General features: G+C 39.4%; 1 protein-coding gene across 1 annotated transcript; it reads left to right on the forward strand.

The window, feature by feature from the left end:
* The first annotated feature begins 3,417 nt into the window (after positions 1 to 3,417).
* On the forward strand, positions 3,418 to 18,765 carry LOC121951174 (serine/threonine-protein kinase OSR1-like). The gene is made up of 16 exons (XM_042497414.1): positions 3,418 to 3,612; positions 5,485 to 5,597; positions 6,985 to 7,093; positions 7,944 to 8,085; positions 9,793 to 9,848; positions 10,605 to 10,714; positions 10,821 to 10,922; positions 11,950 to 12,083; positions 12,191 to 12,239; positions 12,342 to 12,407; positions 13,603 to 13,659; positions 13,822 to 13,971; positions 14,462 to 14,567; positions 16,189 to 16,257; positions 16,855 to 16,919; positions 18,417 to 18,765. The coding sequence occupies exons 1-16, from the start codon at positions 3,543 to 3,545 to the stop codon at positions 18,489 to 18,491; spliced, it is 1,473 nt and encodes a 490-aa protein (XP_042353348.1). The 5' UTR covers positions 3,418 to 3,542; the 3' UTR covers positions 18,492 to 18,765.
* Positions 18,766 to 19,675: the final 910 nt, after the last annotated feature.

Below are 19,675 nucleotides of genomic sequence, written 5' to 3' on the forward strand. Positions count from 1 at the left end.
GAGGTAAACACGAGGAAGACGGCAGCGCCGGCTCGCTGCCCGGTCACGTGGTTGAAAAGTGAGTTGGAGCATTTTGGTTTCACTGAATGGGACAGATGAAGTTTTTTTGCTCTTCTTTTCATGTGCAGCTTAGCCTTGGCAGGATAATAGCAGTGTGCGTTGGGGCTCTCGTGGCTCTCAGCACTTCCCTTTCAGGCCCGGCTTACCCTCAGCGCACCGTCAGCAGCGGGATGAGCGAGCTTTAGTGCCGCATCAGGGGGAGAGCTTCCGGGCCACTTCCAAAAAAACCACGTGGTTCAGGGAGACACGCAGGAAAACAGGTCGATCTTTACATCACAGCTGTGGATGCATGTTTGAGAAGAGAGGAGGTGGTTTATTTTCTTAAATGCAAAAGAAACACTATTTTATCAACTCTTCTCTCCCAAGAAACAAGAAAGCGAGCAGTTTATATTGGTTTTATATTTCACACACTCACAAAACTTCATGTAGCAGATGATCCGTGTATTTAATTTTAATTTAAAATTATTTTTTTTATTTAATTTTAATTTAATTTAAGTTTATTTTATTTGATTTGATTTGATTTGATTTGATTTGATTTGATTTGATAAGGACAACACAAATTAATCAACATTTCTGTAAATGTGCCAGTGTTAGCCATCAGGCCAATTTTCAACTTTAGTTCTTTGGCAAGATATTTTAAAAACTGATAAAATTCATATAACGACAGCAGAAGGACACCATAAAGACAACAACAGCTACAAGAAACAACAAACAACAGCAAAAAACAACAGCACAGCAACCACATAATAACATTTTAGTGCAAAACAGCCATCCACATAAAGCAACAACACACAGCTTTTTAGCAGAAATAGTCCTGCACGCAGCATGAAGCAATGACACACTAAATGTAACATGCAGACATGCAAAGCAGCAATAGCAACAGCTTTCAACTGCAAAATGTCACTTTGATAACAAGCCCCTTTTTTTTTACACAGAATTAGAGGTTGACTGATTATTGGCCAATTATTGGGGCTGATATTCTGCTTTTGTGCCAGTTGTTTGTATTGGCGTTTTATTTCAATGATCGCACCAAAACATAATTAAAGAGTTCAGCTTCAGGGCCAAAGTATACACTGCCTTCTGCAGCAAAGTTTTGTGTGAATCAGTGAACCACAAAGGAACCACATGCAGTTTCTGAGATAAAAACGAGAAAACGACTCCTCGTCTTGATCGAGTCTGCGTCCGATGAGCAAGCACCAACAGGCCTCGCTGTTTCCTCACATACCACTGATACCATCCATAGCTCGGCTGCTTGCACCAAAACATCCTCGAGTCTCAGCGACAGATTATGCAACTCCAAAGGATATTACTCAAAGAGGAAGTTACAGGGGGAACAATAAATACATAGACAAAACTACAACAACTGTCTATCTACAAATGTTTTGAGGAACATTTCATCTGTTAAGTATTTAGCGAATCACACTCTTCATCTGGTTTTCATTTTCAAACTTTAAATGCAAATTTTAAATTCCAGCATGGAGATGAAATGATTAAAGTAGTCTGTAAATAAATGTGAAACACACTGTAGTCTGACTGCTGTCCAGTTGCAGAGTGACTCATTCTCTGCACTTTTGAGTGAAATATTTACCTTTTTGAATCCACTTCCTGCACTGTGTTTGACCCTTGAAACCTGGATGACATCACTGTTCTTGAACTGCTGTTAGACATCGTTGACAAGCATTAAAACCTTTGGACCACGAGCAAATTAGTTGTATTTAGTAAGAAATGTCTTGAAATTTTAAGAAATTGTTAGATTCAGAAAATTAATTTTAAAAGAATGCAGGAAAAATGTCAGAAAACTATGTTTCTAATTTTAGTAATCTATATTTGAAATGATTTTAACAGAATTATTTTAACGTTTAAGTATTTTTTCCAGGTCATTTCCTTTTTGTTTTTCTTCTCTCCCTCTTTTCCCATTTTTTCCCTTTGTTTGTTTGTTGAAGGTTTTTCAAGGTTTTATTTGATAATTTTCAAATTGTACTTTTGACTAATTTCTCTCTTATTTACCCGTATGTTGCTCAGTGCATTCTTCCAGTGTTTTTGAAACAAATCAAGCCAATTTGCCAAAGTTTTAAAGGGTTAACCCTTGAACCCTGGTTCGACATTACTTTTCCTTTGTACTATAAAGTTGTTTTATTTTTAAGGTCATCTCCCTTTTTTCTGTTAGACTGTCCTCTTTTTGCTTTTTTTCAGGTAATTTTGTTCATTGCCTTCTTCCCATGTTTTTGGGGAAAAAAATGCCAATTTGCTCACTTTTCAAATGGTTAATACTTATAAATGTGTACTTTTCACAATTTTGCATACACAACGTTCACAACTCATTTTTAAAATACCTTCAACTTTGTGTTATACAGATAATAAAATCTGTCAAAGCTGTTTAACCTGCTGTGCTACTCCCTGAAGAATGCTCCGTGGTCGAGGAAGTATTCAGATTCTTTACTTAAATAAAAGTACCAATACCACACTTTGAAAACACCCTGTTACAAAAAAAGTCATTTAAAATGAAAATGTTTTGTTATTTCCATACGGTATTGTATATAATTTTACTTAAATTTTAACATTACCCCCTTTGTCTTACCATGGTGGTACGGTGTTGCTTTGAGGTAACATAACATAAGTGTACACCAATAAATGTATTTTTTTGAAAATGTCTTTAAATTATATTTTATGACACAAAAAAGTAGTACAAACACCCACACATACACATTATATAATTTTAATTTCAATATTGATTATTATTAATATTATTATGAATTATTATATATGTATAATTTTAATATCATTCATTAATTTTCATTTCATTTTTTTAAGTACGTTTAGAAAGAAATGACTAATAAATCTACCTTGTATCTTGTATAAATATAGTTATTATTTATCTATTTTCTAAATATATTTTGCGATTTTAAAAAAGAGAACAGCAATACAATGCTGATTTGAAACAGTTTCAATCGTAACAAGAGTGTATAACTGTAACTTTTTTAATCAACAGCAAAAAATTGTCATGATTGTATGCAATACTCTGACAATAAAACTAAAATTAAATTAAATTAAATTAAAAAGGCACAGACGTATTACGGTCTTTGGCGCCCTCCATAGAGTGTACCGTGTACACTTTACAGGCGTTGATAGTAAGAATAGCTAATATAGACGTCTGAAGACAAAAATAGTACATAAACTACAGGTCAGTGTTTTGTTACTGTCGGTCATCTTCGTGTATTTTTTTTTACCGAGTTTTTTAGATTTTTTTCAGACTTTGCCACACTCAAGATGGCGTCCTTTCTGTACCTCCCCCGCTTCCGTACGTAAGCGGCTGCGTCAGCCGTGCGTAAAGTTGTGTTGACAGAAGCGGTAGGAGTTGTCAGCGGAACAGCAGCAGCAGCAGCATCACCGGAGCCGAATGGAGTAATCACAAAGATATTATCCCAGACAGCGTCTCTGTTACTGTTTAGAAACACTGTTTACACCGTTCAAACACCGACACCATGGCCGAAGACCAGTCCTCTCAGTCCTGGTCCATCGACCGGGACGACTACGAGCTCAATGAGGTGATAGGTGAGTAGCTTAGCATGCTAACGTTTAGCCTCCCCTGTCTGTACAGCGGCGTCCGCGGCTACGAGCTAACTAGCATGCAGCTAACAGAAGGCCAGTTACAAGCCGCAGCTACGCGACAGGAAGGCTAACAGCTCTCCGCAGAGCTTCTCCCCAGCAAGGCCAAATTAATTAATCAGGTTTCAGCTAGCTGGCAAGCTAAAGTGCGGCGGTTTCTTAGCGAGTTAGCGCGAAGCTGAACGGCTAGCTAGTTAGCCTCCGGTGCGTGAGGGCTCGCTGGTTGAGAGGGTGGTGCTCTTCAGCAGGAGGTATGACACGGATTATAGTGAGCCATTCATACTGAACCCCAGCCCAGGTAACGTGACTGATGACTTTGAGGAAATCAGCCGGTCTGATTATTGCTGCACAATAATGCGGATAATGACTCCAGTTTTAGGGACCGTTCTCTATTTATCAGAGAAGGCAGGGGGTGGCTTGTGTGTGACTTCTTTTTTTTAAATCCTATTTTTACTTGAGCTTCTCTGTAGTGGCTTTGGGGAAAAGCAGGATCCTTCCTCAATCATAAATTAGTTATTAGATTTTAAAAGCTTCAAGGAATTACACTATCAGTCTGGAAAAGTCATGGAATTTCAAAACTGCGTTTTACAAGCCTGGAAAAAAATGTGGAATAAGGCCACATAAACGGACATACTAAAAATTGAAAAGTCTTTCCTTTGCTTTAAAAATACCTGTGTTGTGTACACCAGTCCATTAAAAAAAACTGTAGTATGCATGCCACACCAGTAGCTGGCAGTATAATTTTGCAGTGACACACTATAGAAAACATCAAACCTAAGCTGAAGTATTTCTCTGATTTTGCACAAAAAATTAATATTACATACACTGAAAAACATTGTATTTTATGTCTCCATGTGCTGGTGGGTACGAAAAGTGGATGTATTGTCATAGGTTGTCGGCCTAATTTATTTCTGGTCAAATTTAAAATGTGTCTTAATATAAATTTCCAGGGACCCACGTTCAAGGAAAAACCTGGATAAGCCATGAAATATCACACTCACAGTTGTCAGGGTTTGAAAAGTTATGGAATTTTGTTGTGTGTAATGAGATTGTGGCCGAAATCTTCTGTGGATAACCTTCCACATAATGTAAAATATGGCAAATATATTTTCTGTAGTTGTGGACGTAGTGTGCATCAGTGTGTGACAGTGCTTTGTTTACCATCACGTGTGTTTCTTCATTTCGGCACTGCCTTCTGTCTCTTCTGTAATGTTTGCCAGCCAGCTGAAATTATTTTTCAATAGAATTTTAATCCTGTCATGGTAAAAAAAAATGCCTCAAAGTCATAGAAAAGTTTAGAAATTTTGTCCATTAAAATGTGTGGGAACCCTAAATATCTCTATTTTAAGCTCAGACTTTGTTTTTTTGTGTGTGTGTGTGTTTTATTTCGAAGGAAGCCTATGTCACAAATAATATGTCTAAAGACTGTTTAAAATTTAAAAATCCAATCCATGGCGTAGATAAATGGTATAATTTTGGTGATTGTTTTTTTGTAGGAAACATGCTACATGTTTTCTGAAAAAAATGTCTGTAAAATAAATACAAAACAACGTTGTATGCTCCTCCACTAAGCCAAAATAAAAAAACATAAGTCCCTCCTAAATGCTTAAAAATGACTTGACATGCCTCCCCTGTTTGCACCACCCTCTCCCCTCTCATCAATAACAAACGGTCCTTTAGGAACACGTTTATACTCAAATGTAGCCCTTTCTCACCTTTAAAACAAATCATTTAGTTGACTTTTCATATTCTGTCCTCAGAAGTCAAAAGTTTTTCTGCTCCTGCAGTGTGATGCTTTCACTCTTGAATTGTTCTCAGGGAGCGGAGCCACTGCAGTTGTCCAGGCGGCGTACTGCAAACCGAGGAAGGAGAAGGTGGCCATCAAACGCATCAACCTGGAGAAGTGTCAGACTAGCATGGACGAGCTCCTGGTAAGAAACTGCAGCACTGCGTGGGCCAGTATCTGCAGCCCAGATGTTTCCGTCACAGTGCCGGGAGTGGTGTGTGCTGGTGGGGTCAGATCAAAAGTTTGATACCACAATAACCACTAAGTGCTAAAGCTGGGTAAAATACATAAAACACAAAGACCAGTGAAATGTGAATATGTTCCTGTGCAACAGTGTGTTTCCCAGTGAGCATTGAAATAATGTGTTTTCTTCACATTATCTTACTTTTGAACGTTGAGCGGGGATAAGAGTGAAGTCTTTTTTACACGCACATCATCGCTCTGTGACATGGCTCATTACCGCCAATTTATCAGCTGGAATCTGCCAAACTCCCACCCAAACAACTGATTCTACTCTTAACAGGGTTCACACGGTCAGGAAAAACCTGGAAAAGTAATGGAATTAACAAAATAGCCAGGCCTGGAAGATTTTTGGAAACTAAATATTCACTGAAAGTTTTGTAAAAGTCACTGAATTTTGTTTCACAAACCTGTATAATAACACACGAGCCGGTGAAAGACTGTCAGAAATGTGAAAATTCATTATAATTTCTGTTCTTACCGTTTCTGGCTGTGATAAATGGTGTCATTTTTGGTGATTGATTGAAAAAATGCCTTCATTTTTTCTTTAAAACTAAAAAATAAATGAATATAAATTACAGCCATTTAGAATTGTTAATGTTTATTAAAAAAATATTTGACATGTCTCTTTTTGCACCATCCCTTCCCTCTCATAAGTAATGAGCAGTCCCTAAATTATATTTGACTGTTCAGTTCTCTTCTAAATTAATATTTAAAACAATATATATTTAAAAACTATTATATAGCCATAAAAAATAAGCAATAAGGAGTATCAAATGATGAAATAATTTATTTAATAAATCACCCATTGTTGCTGACAGAAAGTGATTTTATTGGCTTCAGAAAGCTGGTGATAGGACACAGATGCATGTGCAACAGAAAGTTAATTTCTGCAGAGTGAACGTGCAGGATTTTGCCATCTCGCACTTTCCTCACCCACAAAACCACATAAAAAGAAAATCAGTCGGCATTTTGTCTGTATTTTATGCTACACTCCTGCTGCACTGATGACTGACAACTGAACGTTTCGATACATATGAGGGGCATAAAATGGAGTAAGAAGAAAGTATAAAATGAAGTACTCCGTTGGTATTGGTATCACGTTAAAGGCTCAGGTAGAGGTATTAGTGTCCTATGTTTAAAGATACCCGGCCGTTGTATTGGACAGTTTAACTGTGAGATCCTGCACGACTGTAAGTGAAATCTAAATATTTAGTTAGTGATTTGCTTTGTGCTGCAACACTCGTGCTCCCATGTGTGACCTTGTTTCCTGCGTTTCCTCCTGCGTGTAGAAAGAGATCCAGGCCATGAGCCAGTGCCACCACCCCAACATCGTGTCTTACTATACCTCCTTTGTGGTGAAGGATGAGCTGTGGCTGGTGATGAAGCTGCTCAGTGGTGGTAAGTGCTGTCATATTTAAAGAAACTGGACCTGAGTCTTATCTTCACCTTGACCTTTACGTTTTTTTGACCTTAGTTTTTAATCCCAAACAATAAGACTGAGTTTGAACTTTGAATGTTTGGATTAAGTCACCAGGAAGTCATTTGACATATTCTGGCTCAGTGATTGTTGTTGTTGTTGTTGTTGTTGTTGTTGTTGTTGTTGTTGTTGTTGTCGTTGGGCCTCATTGCACTCAACTGTTTTTTCTAAAGTTGAAGTGGATGATGAGGACACCTCCTGAATACAAGAAGATATTCAAATGCCTAACGACACTGTTTTTGGAAATCCCTTCTTTATTACTGAAATTAGTCCCAAAAAAAAGAGGGAAGGATAAAAGTAAAAGAACAAAACCAAGAAATGACCTGGAAAAAAAGATTTTAAAAAAATAAAATAAAAATAATACAAAATAAGACAAATGATAATGAATATATTTTTTCGTAAACTAATTTGAAATATTTAAAGATAATAATTATCAATACTTTTGTCTTTATTTTTTTCCTAGCTAAATGTTAGTTTCTTAACTGTTTTCTCTCTTTCAGTCTCTGTTTCTTTTTATTTTTAAATATTCCTGCCTTTTCTCGTCACCTTTTGCTAAATTCTTGCAGTTTGCAGGACTTTTAATAGCAAGTTGCTGATTTCCAATTAAACCGATTCGCTCACATTACAAAGGTTTAAATGCATGTGAAAGGCATCTGAACGCACCACAAAAAAAAAACAGATGTCGATCCGGGTTTCAAAGGGTTAATTCCTCGCCACACTGGAGAGTCCCTCCGTGTGCTGCCTCGTGACGAGCCTCTGCCTCTCTCCCAGGCTCAGTGTTGGACATCATCAAGCATATCATCTCTCGTGGCGAGCACAAGACGGGCGTGTTGGACGAAGCTAGCATCGCCACCATCCTGAAAGAGGTGTTAGAGGGGCTGGAGTACCTCCACAAAAACGGGCAGATTCATCGGTGAGTTCTGATGCGCAGCGTTACCTCCGAACACTGTAACCAGGACGTCCCATCACACACTCCTCCCGTCTCCGCTCACTGTGGCACCGAGCCTTTCAACTCCGCATACGAGCGCGAGCTTTGAACGAGACCTCACTCCTTTAATATTTAATACAGTGAAAATGCATAATTGAGGAGGTTTGTTTTACATAAAAATTCCTCGCGGGAACACTGTGAACCACTGCCGAGAAGAAAGGCCTCTTTATGCCTCAGCGTCTTGTTGTATGACAAGTGTTTCAAATTAAGCGGCTCACGTCTCTTACAGGCAGGAGTTTTCTTTAAGAAATATTTCTAAAGGTGGTTTAATTTTTCCATGTACTGCTACCAAATACTAGTACTGGACCCAAATATTCTGCTGTTTGTTAATTCAGTAGGTTTTTAGTTTTCAATTGTGCCATTTGGATTTTTTTTCTTGTAGAAGGGAAATGGCATTTCAGTGTTTGTGATCCTGCCGCTGTCACACACACAGTGACGGGAACGATCATTTTACCCGACAGTTACTCACGGGTTTGTTGACTGAGTCGAGCGGTTTCGATGTCTGTGTGAGCAGCACCAAAACGCAAACGCAGCTCACCTCGAGCAGATCTTTGTCCTGCAGCACGCAGCAGGAGAATTTCAATATTTGAAATTTAGTGACTTATTTAGAATACTGGACACAGATAATTATACTCATAACTGGTGGATTTTTTAAAAACTTTACAAACTGTTAAATGTTACAACCACCGCCGAGCGGGTTCACCGGGGTCACTCTCATGTAACACTGAAGCTCCGTGTCTCTCTCTCTCACCTGATGGTTGGACGGGTTCGGATCCCGTCTCTCCCTCCTTCATCTGTGAAGCGTATGGTCTCTCCCTCACTCACATTATAGTGAAGCTCCGGAGTGCAAAATGTCTGCAGGGTGTCTGCACCCCCCCAGAATAACCGAAACTGCTGCACTGTCATTATATATCTCACTGGATAGAGTCAGTTATCCCTCGTGTTTCCAGGACGTATTATTGCAGAGAAACAGGATTGCGTTGTGTTTTCCTCAGAGCGTGGCAACGGGGCTCGTGTATGTGTGTCCCATTCTGTGTCCCCTTTTTAAATTCAGACTTTTTTATGGGTCCATAAAAGAGCGCAGGCAGAACTCGTGAACCCTTCCTTTTCTCGGCAGCAGTTTGAGGATTCGCTGCGTGGTTAATCGATCTGTCGGTCTGAGCTAATCAGATCGATGGATTTAGAACAAGTGCAATCAGGAGTTTCTGCTGCTCCATCTGCACCAAGTGTGCGCTCTGCTCCAAGTGTGCGCTCTGCAAAAAAATAGTCTTTTTCCCCTTTTTACTGATACAGCAGATACTTTTAAAATATGAGCGTGAGTGTACGGTGTTTCAGCAGATTGACAGAGCAGCTGTTGATCGGTTAACTGACTTACGTGTAGTCAGGAGACGGGAGGAGGAGGAGGGAGGTGTTTGGGTCCAGGTTAATCCACTCCTGCTCTGGGTGCATAGTTTGCCCTCGGTGTATGCAAACAGAAATCAGGTGGATTAAAATGAGGCAGATCAAAGGTGCAGCTTTGACTTGTGTGGATGACAGTAAAGAGTGTTTGCTCAATGGCCGAGTCAGTATGCATCGCCTAACTCCCCTTGTTACATCTTATCATGTTTTAATCCTTCTCCTTTTCATGCACAGGGATCTAAAAGCTGGAAATATTCTCCTCGGGGACGACGGCTCGGTGCAAATTGCTGGTACAGTGTTTCTGCTTCCTCTGTTTCTTCTGTGGTTTTACTCATTTCTTCGTCGTTTCTGCTTAGTTACAGTTTCACGTCCCTCAGTGGGCAGATTCAGTTTAAATTTGTATATTTAAAAGTGTGATAGGTTATCTGAAACAAGGTCCATGTTGTTTCAGCCCTTAAACATAGCAGGATTCGTGTGTCGAAATCAGTGATACTCAACATATGGTCTGTGGGCCACATCTGGTGCCTGATAGGGTGCTGGGCAGAACCCCTGCCACTTTATACTTCCCAATTAAAATAAAGTGATTCACAACAGGAATTTATTTATTTTTTATTTTTTTGGTATACATAAAAGTGCATAAAACAGCATCAAAATAGAGCTTCCTGGATCCCCCAGCAGAGGTCCTAAAATCCAAGAAATATCCTAAAATCCTAGAAAGGTCAAAAAATCCTTAAAATGTCCAAAAATCTTAGAAATATCCAAAAATCCGAGAATTATCCAAAAATCCTCCAAATGTCCTAAAATCCGAGAATTGTCTTAAATCCCTAAAAACGTCCTACATTCCTAGAAATGTCCAAAAATCCTCGAAAAGTCCTAAATTCCTGGAAACTTCCTAAAATACTAGAAACAGCCTAAAAGCTGAGAAGCAAAGCATGTTGGGTACACCTGGTTTAGCCCGTAAACGTCGTGGGCTCAGTCGAAATATTAGTGCTTTTCTCTCGTTTCGTTCATCTGTCATATACTCAAAAATCTCTCCGTCTCTCCAGACTTCGGTGTGAGTGCCTTTCTTGCAGCAGGAGGAGACATGACCAGGAACAAGGTTCGGAAGACGTTTGTGGGGACGCCGTGCTGGATGGCGCCTGAGGTGATGGAGCAGGTAGGAGGCGTGTTTTGCAGATGTCCCTGTTTTCTCTCAGTAATGCCTCATAAGTCGCTGATTAAAGGAAAACTCGAGTTCACTTGGTTCTGATTTTAATCCGCAGGTCCGCGGCTATGACTTCAAAGCCGACATCTGGAGTTTCGGGATCACAGCCATTGAGCTGGCCACGGGGGCTGCACCATATCACAAATACCCACCAATGAAGGTATCTGTGTGTTTTCTGACTGCACATCAGTGAGGAATCCAGCAGGGCTTTTCCATTGAACCTATTGGCTGAGTCAAACCGTGCCACTTTGATTTGCACGTCCTTTATCAGTAAAAAACGCACCGAGTTTTGCCGAATCGCACCCGAGATGGTCCGTCTCCAGAGTCAGGTCAAAGTGCGCCTGATTTGACCATCTCCAGTTGCGTAGCAGTAATTCAGATGATGCATTTAATCAGCTTGTCTCTGTTTTTTAAGCATTGAGCAGTAGAAGCCAAGCAAATGGTGATTTTTTTAAGAAAACATGGCTTTCCAAAAAAATCCCCCAAGAACATTTTAAGAAAAAAAAGGCAAACATTTAGAAGAAAAAAAGAAATTCACCAGAAATCACCAAAAAATTATTTTAAAAATTGCCAAAAAAGAAAAACTTGCCATTTTTAATTTTTTTTAATAAATTGCCACAAAATTGTCTTTAAAAATCACTAAAAGCCCAATTTTTTAAACGAAAACATGCCTCCAAAACCTGCAGGCTTGCGAGTTTTAAAAGCATATTTTGTTTAATTTAATTTTTAATTGTCATTAAAATAAATACAAAATACAGGTTTTTATAGATGTATGCCTCTCACCTAAAGCCAAAATAAAAAACACAAGTTTCTCCCTGGTGCTTAAAAAATATTTGACATGCCCCACCCCTTTTGCATGCCCTCTCATAATTAATGATCAGTCCCTAATTTATATTTAAATATTCAGTTCTAATCTTCTTCTGAAGTGATTATTTTTAGATAATATATAGTTTAAAGAGATATTATATAGTAATGAAAAAGAACAGATAAGGAGTATCGGTGGTTGTTACAGAGAAAATTTGCGAGCTGCAGATGTTTGCATGATTAACTGAAGTTATTTCCTTTATTTACCAGAAAAAGAGAATTTTTTTTAAACAGTTCTTAAGACGGTTTACGGAGGGAGTCCTGTAGTTTGCTGCGTCAGAGCTGATTTAATGACTGACTGAGGCTGATCTGCGGGTCTGTAGGTGCTGATGCTGACTCTGCAGAACGACCCTCCCTGTCTGGAGACGGGCATCACAGATAAGGAAATGGTGAAGAAGTACGGCAAATCCTTCAGGAAGATGCTCTCCCTGTGTTTACAGAAAGATCCAGAAAAAAGGTCTTTTTTTGCCTCATACCAGATTAAAGTGCTTGTTTTTCTTTCCATCAGATTCCCCAGTTGTGTAACAAATGTAATGTCGAGCCTCGTGTCTCTTTCCAATTTAGGCCAACTGCAGCCGAGCTGCTGAAGCATAAATTCTTCACGAAAGCCAAAGTGAGCCTTACATCAGTGTTAATAAAATAAACTGAAATTACATTATTTTCTTCTTGTGTTTCAGAGAGTCTTTGGTAAGAAATGTTTGTCTCTCTGTTACAGAACAACGAGTACTTGCAGGAGAGGCTTCTACAGAAAGGACCGACAATAACGGAGCGATCCAGAAAGGTTTGATAGTTTTTACTGATAAACACTGTTAGTGCTCACCGGCCGAAGACTTAATGTCCAAGACTCTGTGTTGCTCTGCACTGGGGCGCCGTCTTGTCAGGGGTTTCAAACTAGAACCCGACCGAAACTGGAATTTTAGAGCTGGTGCCGATACGGAAATTAGGGAGTAAAAATATCCTGATATTGATACATCAGATGCTATTCTGTCCGTCTATGTGTATGCACAGAGGGGCGTTTCTAGAATTTGAGGACACTGGGGGTTTAGCAGGGATCCATGTAGAGTGGTCCGGTCTATTTTTATCCTTTTTTATGCACTTTGGCAACTTATTTACACTTTCAAAGTGTGTATTGATTTGCAGATGAATTTTGAGTTGTGATGTTAAAAATATTAATGGTTGTAAGGAATTACTATTGCTATTAGAAACAGAATATTTTACAGCTGCTGTAATTATGAATTTTTGACTAGAGTTGCAAAAATACAGTCATGGAAAAAATTATTAGACCACCCTTGTTTTCTTCAATTTCTTGTTAATTTTAATGCCTGGCTCAACTAAAGGTGCATTTGGCTATGCATAAAGCATTTTAGGCTGAAGCCTCAGGTGCCCAGGCCTAATGATGCCTGCATCAAATATATATATATATAACATATAAAGCTTGTAAAAGTTCCACAGGGGGGCCGGTGTGGCTGCAGGTTTTTGTGCCAACCAACCAAGAGCACACAGTTTGACCAATCAACTGTCTGAAGACGGAGATCAGTTGATTAAATGAGTCAAGTCTGGTGTGCTGCTACTTGGTTGGAAACAAAACCTGCAGCCACACCGGCCCCCCTGTGGACCGGTCTGAGAAAAGTATATCTATTGAGTGCATAAAAAAACTTAGATTTTCAACTTAAACTTGTGAAACCTGCGTTTTGTTTCATGTAATTTTGAAACTATAAGTTTTCCCAGGGCCAGTCAGATACTCAGATCACCTTCGTATTATCATTTCATCATTTTTTTTAATCTTTTATTAGTCTGTTTATACTCAGTCCATGTGTTGGTGTGGGATTTTGCTGTCTGTTCTCTTAACTGTGATTTCAGTTAAGCCCTGTGTTTAAAGTCACCTTGTGTCAAATTCCTTCAATCCTGCAATGCTCCATCAGTCCATGTGTTGGGGGGATAAAAGCAGAGTTGCATGTTTTTTTTAATCCTGACAATCTGTCATGTCCATCCTGCAGTCCCCCAGAGTGAAGGACGGGTCCCAGAACATGGAGGTGAGTCCATTCGAAGTGGACATGACCTGAAAATCTTGATTTATTGTAATGCCTCGACAGAGCGATCTGCATGCCAGTCCCGTGTGTGTACGCGTCCTCGTTCTTCCATTCACGTCAAACTGAAAAACAGCCGCTGATTTTATTTGCCGTCGTGTCTCTTAGCTTTTCCCACCAGCAGATGGCTCCACACAACATCTGCAGCCGCAAGGCGCCGCCCAGGAGAGTCCCGCCGCTGCGGGCCAGGCAGGAGAGGACGCTCCACCGCAGGCTCCCGCTCAGACGGCGAGCCCCTCACACGCACCCACCGCTCAGGTAAAAACAGTCCTCTGAAAATGCCACGAAGCAGCTCTAAAATCAAACGGTTCACCCAAATGTCCCACAAATGGCAAGAAATTAGTAAAAGGTGACAAGAAAATGAGCTGAACATTAATGTTATTAATTTAAGAATAATGGGGCATTATTAAAAATTACAAAAAAAAAATACAAGGGAAAATGTCAAGAAACCCATATTTATAATATATAATATATATTTATAATATAATCATATATTTAAAATTCTAATGCAGATTTTTTTTTTTTTAATTTAGTAAATTAATACAAATTTCTTGCAAATTTTTTGGTCAGTTTTTTATGAAGTTGCTCATTGCCTTCTCCCCTTGTTTTTGAAAGAAATCAAACACAAAAACACTTCGGCAGCACATAAATCACCTTGTTTCGTCGGTGTCGAGCATCTTCGCCTCGCCGTCGTGCACTCTGAGCAGACGTGCTGCACAGTGAACACGTTACCGTTGTGCCGTTTCAGGATCCAGCTGCAGCCAATGCCAGCGTTCCCATCAGCCTCGTCCTGAGACTGAGGAATCCCAAGAAGGAGCTCAATGACATCCGGTTTGAGTTCATGTCCGGCAGAGGTAGGACGCATCCTCCAGCTTTTATCGTGTTTTAGGATCTGTTTTAGATCCGTCCACACCAAGAACAATAACTATAAAAACATCGTTTTAAAAATCAGTCCAACTCAGGTGGACGGCAGAGTCCACACGAAAGTGGCGAACGATATCGTTTGGATCACTGCTAGAGCGATTTTATCAACAAAAGAAACACCAACAATCAATCAAAGCCAATCAGAATCTGTCTTATTAAGACGCCGCATCCAACATAGATCCTAACATCTAATTTCAACCACAAGTTGTTGGTTTTATGTTGAAAAAGCTGTTTGAAGCTGTTTAATAATTTCCTGTTTGGTTTTCTTTATGTTTTTACTCTGTGAATTTTATCAGTAATTGATCAGTCTCCTTGACTGTAGCTGTTTCTGGCCAGTAGATGGTGCTGTTGACTGCTGAAGATGAAAGAAAAAAAGTCCCAAATGTTTAATTAAAAATCATTAACTTAATTAGATGATTTAAAGGCTACATAACGACAGCGTTGGAAATGAGCACCAGCCAAAGGCTGTTACGTTTTGCTGCTAGATTGGCTTCATTTACCAGCTGCAAGAGCGATGGTAATCTGCTGAGTGTTTGGCAGATTTTGATCTAATAGCCACGGGGGGCAGGTGGACAAAAAAGTTCATTTCCAACCCTGCATAAAAAAATTTAGAATTTAGATCCAAACCGTCTGAATTTAAAGTGTTCATTTTGGGTATCATCAGTGCGTCTCAGGGACATTTTTCTACAAAATAAAGTTTCAGGAGTGCTTAAAATATCAGCTTCCTCAATCTATCTCTTTCATTTAGGATTTAGGAACAAACTTTAACACGATACAGTCGCTCAGTCACTGCTATGAACAGCTGTATTAGCTACTGATTGATCGATCGATTGATTTGACTTTATTATCGTGTCACGCATAAACAATATGTCCAGCCCAAACACTCTTACAAGAACCATCATTAATACAAGAGACCAGAAACCGAAGTCGACATCTGACGGTAAAATGCAAAGGAAACAGTCGATCCTGACGTTTCCTCCCGGCTTTAGCGACAGAAGTGGACAACTTATGAAAATTAAAACTAAACACCCATTTCATCCTGTCGTTACAAGGACTCCAAAACTTTTCAGGATTTTGAACATACATTTAATTCATCACAGGCGCTCTCAATTCATCATAGAAGGGACAAAATAAAAAAATGAGTCATTTAGGTGCTTTTGGAAACAAAAGTAATTTTTCCCTGAAACATGCAGCCAGACGGTCTCTGGCTCTGAAGTTGGTTGGTCTTTATTGATGTCCTCTTTTCCTCGCCAAAGTGTCCGCAAACCGATGTTGACTCGTACCAAAGTATGAATGAAACTTGTCTTCAAAAGACAGCAGATGTCGTGTTTGATTCTCCAGTTCATGTCGTCTTTGAAGAATCTGGTGAACCCGTATCCTTTTAGTTTTCTGATTGTTTCTCCTGAACCTCCTCGCAGCGTTCGGCAGTAGCAGCTCGTTTACCGAAGTTATGGTTCATCAGTGTGGATGCTCACATCGTTATTGTTAATGTTATAGTGCTTTGTGTGGACGGCTCCTAACGGTGTCTCTCCTCTCCGTGTCTGTCCTCAGATTCTGCTGACGGAGTTTCTCAGGAGTTGGTCTCAGCCGGTCTGGTCGACGGGCGGGATTTAGTCATTGGTAAGCGGGAGATAAATCACTGTAAAATGAGATTTTATCGGTGCACTGAAACGTTAGATTGGTAATCCATCACATGAACATAAACCTCTTCATGCAAGAGGCTTCGGCTGATTGTTTCCGCGTCGGTGCACTTCTGGGTTAATTTTTCCGACATCACAGCATCTAATGCAAAGTTCATGATGTTCGTTGTGAAAGATCACTTATCTCTGCAAGTTAACGGTTAATGCTCGACTGGAATCAGTAGAAACAAGTGTTTCTTTGATTTTTGGGTGATGTGACAAACAGATAAACAAACATAGAGGAGAAAAACGGAAAAAGAAAAAATAAATGAAATCATTAGAAAACAGAGTGGAGGCTTTGTGTTATTGGTCAGGTGTAATGGTGAAGTCAGTCAGGTACGGAGGTTTGTTGTGTGTGTTGTTTTAAATGTGCCGGCTCGATCTGATCTGAGTTCAGCTGGTTGATATAATGTTACAGTCTCCATGTGACTCTGTAAGCGCTTACTTCCTGTTTTGACTGCGGATCAGGATGAAAACGCGTCCAGTTCTTACATCAGCCGATCGTCTGACCTCTCACCTCCTTCTGTCTTCTGTCTAGTTGCTGCCAATTTGCAAAAGATTGTCGATGATCCTCAAAGTAACAAAAATGTGACTTTCAAGTTGGTGAGTACTCACACTGACAAATGCACTAAAATATACATTGAATTATATATAAATAAATAGATTTTAAGGTTTTCTGTAACTCAAGAGTTTTATCACAATACAATTTTCTATCTTTGGGAAATAAGTTGATAACTGCTGAGAAAGTTCGCCACAATATGATTCAGATTCAGGTGCAAACTCTTTATTTTGCTTTTGATCATGAATTTAAAAAAACAAACATAAATTCTGTAAAATTAAAATGTTCAAGCGCATACAACCTTGCTTCAAAAGATCAGTTTGCGCATTTACACTTTTTTTTTAGTTATTTTTTCTCTTATTTGAGCCTCCGTTACTATGAAATGTAAATGAGTTTATTCCCGAGAGAGGAGTAAACATCCTCATCGTCTTTCTCTCGGCTGCTCGCCGTTATCTGCCTGTCTCTGAGCTGTTTGACGCTGACCCGGACATCGTGTAGTGATTTCAAAATAAATTTGTTTCTCAAAGATAATTATATAGATTATGTTTTCACCTAAGGGCGGGCGATATATCGAATATCCTCAAGGTATCGCGGCTTGTTCCGCATGCAGTGTATAAAATGACTTTATCGTGAGTACAGAGTAAAATGTTTACTTTGTTTTGATAAGCCTCCTGCATTTTGGTTCTCTGCCGCTCACAGACACACACACAAAAAGCAGGGCTTTTGCAGAGCTCCAGACTGTGACTGTTTAGTCGCATTTTGCAACCGTGGAGCGCCACTATGACTTACAAATACTATTAATATAGAAACTGGAGAGCTGTTAGTTTGTTTCCAGGTTATAGAGAATAAATCATCACATTTAACAGCACTACAGTAACAGTCTAACTTAATGAGTGGTAGCCGGTGGTGCATGTGTGTTTGCGACCACAAAGCACCAGTGCGACTTGCAAATATTAGTAATATTTGAACTGGAGAGCTGTTTGTTTGTCTCCCGCTCACAGTGAATAAATCCTCACAGTTAAAGTCACAACGATATCTGTTTTACTGTCTGCTAACATCCAATTGTTGACCAAAAGTCCACAAAAACATCATCACATTGGGCCTGAGACAAGCCAGGTCCTTCAAAATAAAAGCACCATGGGTCCCGCATTTATTTATTTAATTATAACAGTTTTAATATAAAGGTATTTTATTTACCTTCCTTATATTTGTATTTCATTAAATGTTTTTCTGAGAATTGTGTGTTCAACTTTATTATACGACTTTATTTAACTTTGTCACAATAATTTAGCATTTTAGTGGCTAACATTAGTTTAAAGGACATTTTAAAGTATTATGATAGATATACTGTATACTGCAATATTGCCTTAAAATATTATAATAACATTTTAAAAGCCCTATTTCGAATGACAAGATCATTCGACTTTGAATCGATGCCAGATCAGCAGATTGTTAATCAAACCTAATTTTGGTCCGATTAGTCTCGGTTTTTATAGATGTAAATAAAAGCACAGTTTACGATGTGGTTCCTTGTCTTCCAGGCATCCGGCGTGGAGGAGTCTGAAATTCCTGATGATATTAAACTCATTGGATTTGCGCAGCTCAGCATCAGTTAAGTCAAGCAGAGCCGTCAGCAGAGGACAGAAACTAATGGTATTGCACAGCTGCATTGTAGTCAATTCCAAGAAACCACTACTGCCAAAGAGAGGAGGAGGAGGAGGAGCAGGAGGAGGAGCAGGAGGAGGAGGAGGTGACAGTAAGCTGGCAGGAGTGTGACACTACTGCAGGATGCATGAGGACCACATTGAGAAGGGGCTCAGTTCATTACGGGAATCACACTTGAAACGTTTACAGTGCGCTTATACAGTAAATGGGAGATGCAATCAACTATATCAACTCCTAATTTGTTCTTCTTCTTATTATTTTTTTTTCCTCTTCATACATAAGCACAATCCAAACCATCTCCTGCCAGTACTGGAAGTGATTGCCTTTTTATTTTTTTCTTCTTCTTCTTTAAATCAACTGTGCCACAAAACTCACAGGAGTGTCGTGCCACCTTTATACGGCACTTTAAGCTACACTGAAATTGAAAAGTGTAAAATCAGCCTTAGTTAGTCAAACTATAGATTTTACCGGTGAGTTTGGTTAAAAAAACAAAAAAAAACGTATGTGATTATGAGGCGTATTTTCTGTACGCCTGTCCAAGAAAATCAAAGAAAATCTCCCTGATGTAACTTAGAAACACTCTGTAGCATAGTTTTGTAATTCTGTAAATTCAGATGAATTTTTACGTAGAATATAATCACCAGATTCCTGCAGAAAGCAGCCCGAGGCGTGTGGTGTTTGGCTCTGACTGCACTGCTGCAGCCCCCCAAACACACACAGATCGACTGCTCTGTCCCCAAATAACCGCGGTTACGGCACTTCGTCAGATGGCGTTTTGCAGATATTCAAAGATATTTCCACAGATTGAGACCTGCCTGATTTTCTTCTACTATGCAATAGGTGTTTTCTTTTTCTCAGCGTGTCACTGGTTTCTGTTATTTCTCTTGGGTGGAATAAATCCGCTTTTTGCGCGTGCACGTCGCTGGAAGTTCATGAAGTCAGAAAGCAGCTTTAGGAATCTGCAGCGAGAATTTATTTTTGGGAATATTTAACGCTTTTACAGACGGACACGGGTAATAATTGCATGTTTCTACGTCCTTGTTTTGGGGCGTCATTTAGCATGTTTACCTTCACTGATCTCACAGCTGGGCTGAATCCTGAATGCTGGCGATGAGCGTCGAGCTGCTCTGACTGA

This window comes from Plectropomus leopardus, chromosome 12, assembly GCF_008729295.1.
Source record: "Plectropomus leopardus isolate mb chromosome 12, YSFRI_Pleo_2.0, whole genome shotgun sequence".
Lineage (NCBI taxonomy): Eukaryota > Metazoa > Chordata > Actinopteri > Perciformes > Serranidae > Plectropomus > Plectropomus leopardus.

Coding starts and splice junctions, on each gene's coding strand:
- LOC121951174 (XM_042497414.1), top strand. CDS start 3,543: ATGGCCGAAGACCAGTCCTCTCAGTCCTGGTCCATCGACCGGGACGAC. Junction 10,923..11,949: donor ACAAATACCCACCAATGAAG/GTATCTGTGTGT, acceptor GCGGGTCTGTAG/GTGCTGATGCTGACTCTGCA. Junction 14,568..16,188: donor TGAGTTCATGTCCGGCAGAG/GTAGGACGCATC, acceptor GTCTGTCCTCAG/ATTCTGCTGACGGAGTTTCT.